Source organism: Gigantopelta aegis, chromosome 8 (assembly GCF_016097555.1).
Source record: "Gigantopelta aegis isolate Gae_Host chromosome 8, Gae_host_genome, whole genome shotgun sequence".
In the NCBI taxonomy this organism is placed as follows: domain Eukaryota; kingdom Metazoa; phylum Mollusca; class Gastropoda; order Neomphalida; family Peltospiridae; genus Gigantopelta; species Gigantopelta aegis.
The window spans coordinates 52,067,450-52,077,382 of record NC_054706.1 but is presented as its reverse complement, the minus strand read 5'-3'; the positions used below and the strand labels follow the sequence as shown (position 1 = coordinate 52,077,382).

General features: G+C 34.3%; 1 protein-coding gene across 1 annotated transcript in view; it reads right to left on the bottom strand.

The window, feature by feature from the left end:
• Positions 1 to 3,002: 3,002 nt before the first annotated feature.
• LOC121378442 (extensin-like) overlaps positions 3,003 to 9,933 on the bottom strand; it is a 65,269-nt gene continuing 58,338 nt past the window's right edge. The window contains exons 9-11 of the mRNA XM_041506613.1: positions 9,379 to 9,498; positions 7,313 to 7,480; positions 3,003 to 6,538 (exon numbers count right to left, since the gene is read on the bottom strand). Coding sequence (XP_041362547.1) covers positions 6,432 to 6,538; positions 7,313 to 7,480; positions 9,379 to 9,498 — 395 coding nt within the window. The 3' untranslated portion in view covers positions 3,003 to 6,431. The remainder of the gene's footprint in view (positions 6,539 to 7,312; positions 7,481 to 9,378; positions 9,499 to 9,933) is intronic.

Below are 9,933 nucleotides of genomic sequence, written 5' to 3'. Positions count from 1 at the left end.
GTTAAACATTCATTCATTCAGCCTGAGCTAGCACATGTTTAGACAAAGAGAGTAATAACGTCATCACTGATTGGATGAAATTTGACCTCTACTGGCTCTTGAGATAACAGTACATGTAGCTGTTCTGCTTACTCCCACTTGTTAAAAAAAAAGAAAAAAAAAAAGAAAAAAAAAAAAGGTGGAAACCTTTTGTTAATTTTAAAATCCTTTATAATTATTGGATACACTACATTGAACAGTCAAAGCTCAGGCTGTCAAACGCTTCAATGGTGCCATCTTTTATTAATTTTCAAGATACAGTACTGAATACTCGTACTTTTTATACATATATGGGAATTAAAATTCATAACTTTTATTCCTTTTTTATATTATTTATTCTATTATGTAAAATATATACAATTTGTGGGGGTTTTCACTGATCATATGTGATTAATTTTTTTTTATAATTTTTTTTTTTTCATGTCAATCGTTTCGCGTTCATGATTCAAGATAAAACTATAGAAATATCACTATGATTTTTAAAAAAACTATTTGGCAAATATCGTTTTTTAATTTTTGTTTTTTTTTGTTTAATTCCTCCCACACCCCCCGGTAGTGACGACATCAAGTGGGACCGATTGACAATTTTATTTTCCCCCACCCCTGGTGGGAAGGCTTTATAGATTCGTTCTTTTATTGAGAACAATTTTTACAAGGTAAATTTTTGGGATAATCTACAAAAGTAAGTGGGGGCTGTGCCAGCAGCAACCCACGCCCTGAATACGCAAGTAAATATATTTACTGTATATTAATTATGAGGTTTTTGATTATTGGATGATATGAATGTAAATGAACCAATTAACTGTTTTTGACTGTATATTATTGTGTGCAGGTAATTACAGTTAGCAGCAGTAGTGTATATAGTGAAATAAACGAGAGAAAAAAATCTTGAAGTTTGTTTTGAAATTAATATAAAAATGTGTCTAGAAGCTTGGTTGATATTTGAGGGTAATGTTGAATATACGTCATAATGGATATACGTCATAATGACATTCATGGTCATCTTGACGTCTCCGTTTATCCATTGGAGAATACTAGACGAGCTACCAGTCGATACCGTTTATCTTGCACCAGTGAAATTTACGAGTGCAAGAGAAATGGTATTTCTGAGTAGCGAGTTGTTTTTCTATTTATTACCCATTATCAAGCTTCATAAAGTTACCCATTATCAATCTTTATAATTTTATGGAAGATTTTCAAACGATAATGTTATTGAAAATAAGTTTGCAAGTTGAGAACGAGACAGCGTTGTGTCATAGCTTTGACGTAAGTTAGTTGTGGACTGCAACCATGTAAACTGTTCTTACAGAAAGGTCTCACTACACAGATGTTATCTGCCATTGAAATCCATGTTAAACTGCCCAACTTCAAATGAAGATTACCAATAGAACAAGTTCTCGTTGGCACTAAAAACATACATCATTGCGAACATACATGAATTATATATACATTTATTTTCACTCCAAAATTGAGAACATTTCCGTCTTAGTTTTTTGCTATATGACCGCATCTGGCGCATCGAACAGAGTTTTGACTCTACGTTTATTCCTATCCTTTCTTTGGAGTTTACACTTTGTATGTACTCTGTGGATTCGTATCTCAGTACTGGACTGCTTTAACCCAAAATGAATGCATAGCTCGAGGGATGGGTGTGATGTTTGGTGGAGTGGGCTTTGTGGAACTACATCGACTTTTTCTCTCCGTCCAAATAACAGTTGACCTCTATCCTGGAAGATGAAGTTCGTATTTGTTCTACAATAATAATAAACGGAAATGGAGAAATGTCAAACGGTAATTTAGTGTGTGAATAGGAAGCAAAGAGGAGGGAGTGGTCTCTTTGTTCTTGGGGAAGGGAATCCCGCACGTAGATGCAAGTCGCACATCAAACCTACCAATGACCTCCAAGACTGGTATATCAAAGGCCGTGGTATGTGCTATCCTGTCTGTGGGATGGTGCATATAAAAGATCCCTCCTACTATGTGTCAAAATTACCAAATGTTTGACATCCAATAACCGATGATTAATCAATCAATGTGCTCCAGTGGTGTCATTAAACAAAACAAACTTTTTTTCCAATGGCCTTGAAATTAGTGTTTTGTCTTAACGGTGTTAAAAGCGCATCGGTACACCACAAATAGGTCGTCTGTCAAGAGTGGAAAATCATCACAAAAGAAAGTGAGAAGAACGTAGGCTGCCTGAAACTGAATGTTTTTTTAATTTACGATGGCGACACGTCAAGAAACTGCATTGCAGATGGACATAAAGAATTCCAGGGCCGTCATTGACCCAGGTAGTATATAGGTTGCACTAAACCAATTAATTTCCGGCTGGGTCGAAGTTCGAGGTGCACCGGCTGGGTCGAAGTTCGAGGTGCACCGGCTGGGTCGAAGTTCGAGGTGCACCGAACTTTTGATAGAGAAGTTAACACCACAAGTCCTGTGATTGGTTATAAATGTGAGTGTGTTGGTTGTAAAAAAAATTAGTTTCATCTGGGCTAAAAATGTATGCAATTTTATATACCACCGTGTCAAGTAGCCTTGTGCTTGGAACATGTATGGGGTACCTGTAAAAAAAGGTACACAAATTTTGTGCGAAACTAGGGGTGTTGTAGAAACATCTGGTTATACCGAAAATGAGCCATGAAAGGTACCATTTTTTGCAGTTAATACTTTGAGATAGGGGTTGTAGTACTTATATTTATGGGTCATAGTTTGGTTGATATATTGCATATAGTGTTTTTAAACACAAACGTTAACATGGTCGCCTATGGGATTTTAATTGATATAGTCCAACCTAATGGAGGCAGAAGGATAAAAACCAAAAATGTCCATGATCATAATTTATTATATGCTATTTTCTCAAATAATTCTGTCGAGCGGGGGTGCTTTTTCTCGAGTTTCCGTTCAAGTTTGGTACACACAAAGGCATTCGAATGAAAAGTCAACACAAAAACAATATGGCGGTAGTTTTTATACTTTATTCCTTCTTGGAAAAACACCAAGTGAGGAGCGTCAGCTCACACTGTTATTAAATATATAACAATCCCGAATCGGGTATTTCTGCTTGCTCAAACAACACAAATAAATTAGCAATTCATTAAACAAAATCTACGTGTATATCTCATTTCGTTCATTCAGCAATATACTAAAGCTATGTATTTACGCAAAAAAGGACTATTGCATTTTGCCCTTTAAGCAAGATTCAATATATTATTGTGATTACATTTGCAAAACTATTACTACAAGATTTTTAAAAAATACAAAATTGAAAATAAAATAATGAAGTTTGTATATAAGATAATCTTTCTTGTTTTAAGCACATTCGGGTTTTCTCGTAAATTCTTGGATTCGAAGTTGTAATATACCTAAACGACCAGTAAATATCTACTTATTATGTTCGTTCTAGCCAGTGCACCACGACTGGTATATCCTGTCTGTGAGATGGTGCATATAAAATATCCCTTGCTACTGATGGGAAAAGATAGCAGGTTTCCCCTCTAAGATTATAATATGTCAAACTTACCAAATGTTTGACATCCAATAGCCGATGATTAATAAATCACTGTGCTCTAGTGGTGTTGTTTAACAAAACAAACGTTTTACTTTTAACTTATTTTGTAGTCCTATGGGAAGGCACGAATGCTGTTTGTAATTTAATGGTCATAGAGGTCTCACCAAAACCGCACAGAAGTATCGTGCGCTTAAGGCAGTGGTCCTTGTGTACAGGTTGCCGATTAGACGTATTTAACAGATATTGTTGGGATTCCAGAACGAGTACATTTTTTAGCAATTGGGCTAATGGATACATACTACGAACCACAAGTAGGTATGGCAATAACATACTTGGAATAAACAAATATTTATTAATACATATACACACTCACTAGGAAATACAACCTGAAATGGTGGCTTTTAAATGCTATTGGTTATTTTTAAACTCATGCACTGAAAAACCACTATTACAGCCATGTATTATGGACTATATACACGGTCATATATAAATAAATATAACAGACATCGTTAGTTTTATTTACAAGTTATTTCTGTTATAAAATTATTAAAACGTACATAGATGTGTTCTAGGAATATACTGCGAGAAAACAAATTGGACACTAATAAAGCCACAATTGGTTTTTACAGGTTTTATATAACTTGTCATTTTTAAATATATATATTTTTTTTACATATATCTTAACCATGTCAATTTTAGTATTTAAAAATATCCACACGTAAGAAGGTACTTTTTCGAAAACCTTTTGCGGGATACTTTCTTTGCCCAGAGAAAATAATAATCCAGTTTAAGTACAAAACGATAATTTTAGTTAGGTCAGGTCAGGTCATAGGGTTTTACGTGCACATTCAGAACAAGCTGTTGTAGCGCACGCCTGTCGTGGGCACAAGAGCCGGCCTTGGCCGGCCCCTTTGTCCAAGACAGGAAAGTTATAATTTTAGTTAGGCCTATTGACATTATATTCCCAAAACACATGTATTCGGATGTGGTTAAGGCACATTAAAAAACCATCACAGAAAACTTATTATGAAACACAATGGTGACTCAGTTCACACGAAAATACACGCTATCAAACTTATAATACAAAGCATATATTCAGCTGATACAAACAATGAATTGCATACGATTTTGTATACTTATCTGTACAATTTACATGTCTTCTCCTAATATCGATTTAAGTCCATTAAGTCAGCTTATGGCGTGACGCTTAAAAACGAACCATTTTAAACACAGTGACTTAGCACGCTCCCAGCCTTATTTTACCATTTGGGCAGACCCATCGTACAAATATTGATAGTAATCATAACTTAGTTAAAACTAGTCAACACGCTCCGCCTTCCGCCTACTATTCGTTAAACCATTAACATTTAACAATGTATTTATTACCTTCTTGTTATTACATATTCCCTGTTGCCAACACGCCCTTTCATTCCAAGGAATATCATACGCAAATGATGATGAAATGAAAATAACTTAATTGGGACTTCTCTATTCTCTAAACTCACTCATATTATTATGTACAGTATTTGCATTGTTTTTTTAAATCTTAATTTTGTCCCCACTGCAAACATTATAGCACAAAAACTAACTACAACATAAAATGTATGTACAATATTAACATCAACTCACATGACAGCAGTTCGTTTTGCTCAACACTAATTATACCTAAAACTATGAATTTATGATGAGTGCAGTGTGTTTTTATAGCAATTCAAGATGAATGTATAGTCACTGAACAAAGAAACTGCATGGTCAAATAGAGTACAATGTTACTGATGTAAATAATATGTAAAAATGACAAACTTAGTCTTGCAAATACGAAAGGCATATATATGTAATTGTATCTTATTAAAATGTCACAAATCTGAAGAAGAAGAAGAAGAAGAGGAAGAAGACGAAGGAGAAGAAAAATCTTTGAGAGTAATAAGGTTATTGCTGATACATCGCCTAAATGACAATGCCAACATTGCACTGTTTCTTTTTTTATACGAGTATATAACTGAAAATACACTCGTAATATCAGGGTGACCCTTACACACATTTATCAGCAACAGTAATATTAGAACATGCCCACCCTGGGGTTACAACACATGATTAAAATAATTAACATATTTAAAAGTTCAAACGAAATTACTGTTATATAACAATGTACTATTGTCTTTTGTTTCAGCTACACGAAACATTCTTGCCTACCATATAGATTTAACACGTTTGGTGGTGTGATTGCTAATATTTTGAATACTCATGTATTTTTAATGACTGTTGCGGTTTGTAACCAATAGTTAAACCTACTTACTATATTCATATATAGTGTTTTGAAATGTAAGTTGTAATTATGATTGGATAGCCACGAACAATAATCAAGCAGGACTAGTATGTCTATTCCATATTCTTAGAACTTTCTTTCTTTTAATTTTATTAACATGCCTATATCCAAAAGAGGTCCAGGCATGTCCATCCCATGTCCAGTCTCTGGCCATGGCCAGGGACTGGGCGTCGGACAGATTTTAGAACTGACTGACTAGAATAAACAGTGCTCACAACTTAACATGACAAACACATTTTGTGTAGCACTGAACCTTTTGGATGATTGTTTCTTATCTGTTTCATAATGTATTACTACAATGAGTGGCAGCGAGAATTCTCCTTCAACAAACTTATAATCAGTAGTCTACTGCTAGTCGTTCACAAATAAAGAGTCACATAGTTCTCTCCCTTGATACTCTCGTCGTGATGGAAGCCAGTATTACTGTCTGGCCTTGAAATAACAGTTTAACATGACCTGCGCATACGAAAATAGACGTGGCGACATAGGACCGAAGACATCTATTTAACCACAATAATACATAAATAAACACAGTATGTCAATACATTAACAAGTTTAGAAGTCAGTCGTCATGTTCTCCGATGTTGTAGCACTTGGTTTTGATGTAGGTTTAGCAACATGTTCAACTCCATTTTGAGAATTTACTACTGTTGGTGGATTATCTGAAACGAGAGAGTAAAAACCGTATCAGAAAACTTTCTAATGAAGATCTGTTTTATAGAAATAAAATTTAAATATGTATGTTTGATCAGTTAAAAACAATTAACGATAGTTGTGCATTACTTTATAAAGAGAAATATTTAGGCTTTATTACATCAATAAACCGAGAAAACGCTGTCCTTATTCCAATATCAAATAACTGCTTCTTTTTCATATACATATACTCTTTGACGTTTCCACCCCGTAGACAAATTAATGAAATACAAATAATTATGACAAAACAATTATATACAAAACAAGACAAGGAAAAGTCGTTCATACACACAACTACTAAATTAAAACGTATATATGTCAACTGAACACGAAATGTACTTGGCTACTGAAAACATGCATACATATAAATACTAAGTTAAAATGTAAAAGTCAACGATACGAAATGTCAGTGGCTGTCACATCATACTGACTGAGACGGCACTAAAATTACACTGTGTGTAATATTTCAGACCAGAGCCCCATTCCACGAAGCGATCTTAGAGTTAAGATCACCTTAAATGCATAAGTTGGTTGTGCACTTAAGGTGGTCTTATCGCTGAGATCGCTTTGTGGAACGGGGCCCTGGTAATACGTAATGCCACAAATATGTGTAATCGCTGTGTTGAAAGATGTGTTATTAGTAGCTGTGGGTAGTGGGATGGATTTCTTAACCGACAAAAACGTTCTGATAACATAATACATATTTTCTGCTAGCCACTTAAAAAACCCCAAGATTGTACTACCTTCTGGATTTTCCGGTGTGTCATCACCAACAGCTTTCTGGAGAGATTTAAATATTTTCGAGGGTATGTGTCCCCCCTTGTATCGGACGTCGACCACCTCGTCGCTGCTCAGTGTGTCTGGCAAACCATCGTCCTCGGAATCCTCATCCTTCTTCTTCGTACTCGGCTCTGTGTGAGAGAAACACACTCTCCAGTATTACATTTACTAGTGACATCATCGTCTATTTTATCTATCCATCATCTATTCCATCTATCCGCAAACAGAAGTGTAGATATTTAAAACATTTGTTTAAATTGAAATATAAAAAAAGACCCCAGCAAAATCTTCTTTCTTTTACTACAGAAACACACAAACAAAAAATCAATGAATGAATGTTTAACGACACCCCAGCACAAAAATACACATCGGCTATTAGGTGTCGGAAAACAAGAAATTATATTTAAATTAAATGTTATAAGCAACATATGAAGTTTTTTGCTGTCCACTCAATGACACGATCGAAAAACAACATCGAGGGTACATGCTCTTCGAGGTCCAACGATGGAAGCACTTGTGTGTTTAAAGTTCACCAACAAGAAAATGCAATCGGGTCGTCCGCATATCTATCATAAAAACTGGAATCCTTAATTTTAAATTCAACACTTCAGCTGATATATATGTTAAAATAGTACACTTCTTTTGAAAAAAAGCCTGTAGTACTACTTCACTTTTAAATTATAGACACGACGCACATCATGGAAATGTGCCTTAAACCTCCTGATCTTCCCAACTATAGTCATGATCGCATCATGAATATTGGAACTATATTTCAGGACGCCAGATTTTAAAATCTAAAGAAGTGTGACACAGATATGTTGAAAGATTGTTCAACATAGTGAGTGGAGGATGCATGTTAATATTTATAATCACTCACAAAATCTCAAAACTTATTATTCATTTTACACAGTGTCGAAGGTTTATTAGGAGTACGAGGTATATTCTTCGTGCGTCTCACAATATTAAAGGGACTCTCCTGAGTTTCTTGCCATCAAGACGTTGCCGACTAACAGAGATGTTTCAATGACTAAATATATTAAATATATGTAGGTTTTGCATAAAATATTTGTAGCTATATATTAAATGTGTTTATGACCGTTCTAGATTTTGTACTAGGTCAACCGTTATTTTATTTCCTATTTTTGAAAGTACAAAATTATTGAGAGACTAAATCCAGTTTGGGCTACTAACAAACATTAGGACGACTAGAAAAAACATTGAGTATACAGTAGTATTCTAAAAGAAGAAGCTATATTTAAAATGTACTTATAGTCGTTAAAATATTTTAGTAGGATACATCTTACAATGGCAACAAACTCAGGAGTCCCTTTCACAGATGCTTAGAAATAATTCTTGTTTTTAAACGAGAACATCCAATACGGAGTTGGGTGAAAGCTAAAGTCAAGAGTCTTCAGTTAATCAATGTAGAACTAATTTTTGTTTGTTCTACTAAAATAGTAGAAAGAAAGTGTAATCAAAGGGAATAACATAACTCTAGTGTAGGTGGCGTTGTACAACGCCAACGTCAGTTCTTTACTTTGCATTATGTTTAAAAAAACAATAATAATATTAATTATCTCATAAACAAAACGTAAAACTATTCTGGGTTGTTATTTTTGTTCACCTTCAGTGGCAATCGTGTGTACCTCGACATCTAAACTGATGCCATAACTGACAACGTGGTGAAGGGTTAAGTCCCCCATTCCAAACCACACACAAACTATTCCTAACTACAGCATTTAATGATTTTTATTTTTTTTATTTAACATACATGTACATTTTATAGTATTTAAACACCTAGTACCGAATTTACGTAGCCTGTTATTCTTAAACACACGTATGTAGTTACCTGCGTTTAAGTAAAAACAAAAAGGCTTGTAAATTCGGTTAGTATTATTCAGTCCATTGTTGGTGCAATCCTAACTTTTCTACTTACCAAATAAAAATACAGTCAACACGATAATGGACATTTTCAATATCATCTCACTATAATTATGTACACATATCCGAAATGATGTTAGTTACGTACGGTCGACAGCGGTGTCCAGCTCTGCCCAAGATTGCAGAACCCGGAAGGAAGGAGAAGGAATGTGTTTGCCCATATATCTGATAGAAGTCTCGTCATAATGCCCGACACCATCACTCTTTTCTGTAGAAGATAATTTTCGTTTTGTCGCTAATATGGAAGGGATATATGTATACAACTGGCATGCTGATCAACTAATGATGTCAACGATGCTTGGTCATGCATTGTAGCATATCAGTGAACTTCGAAATATATGAGTGCACATATTGTTCATAAATAAATCAGACAGTCTCTTTAAAACATGTATTATTAGTTTTTAAAATTTTCAATGACAAATTAAACTCTATAACATACCTTTTTTTAATGCAATAATATGAACGTTTTTTTTAAAATTTCATTTATGGACAAAAGCAGAGCTCACACTGGACACATTTTTGCTTTAGCCAATTTTATATATATATATTAGATATATAGAGTATTTCCTTGAAAATTATTAAAATGTGGTTATTTTAAGGAATATTTTATTAGCCAAACACTAAATATTGTAGCCACTTCGTA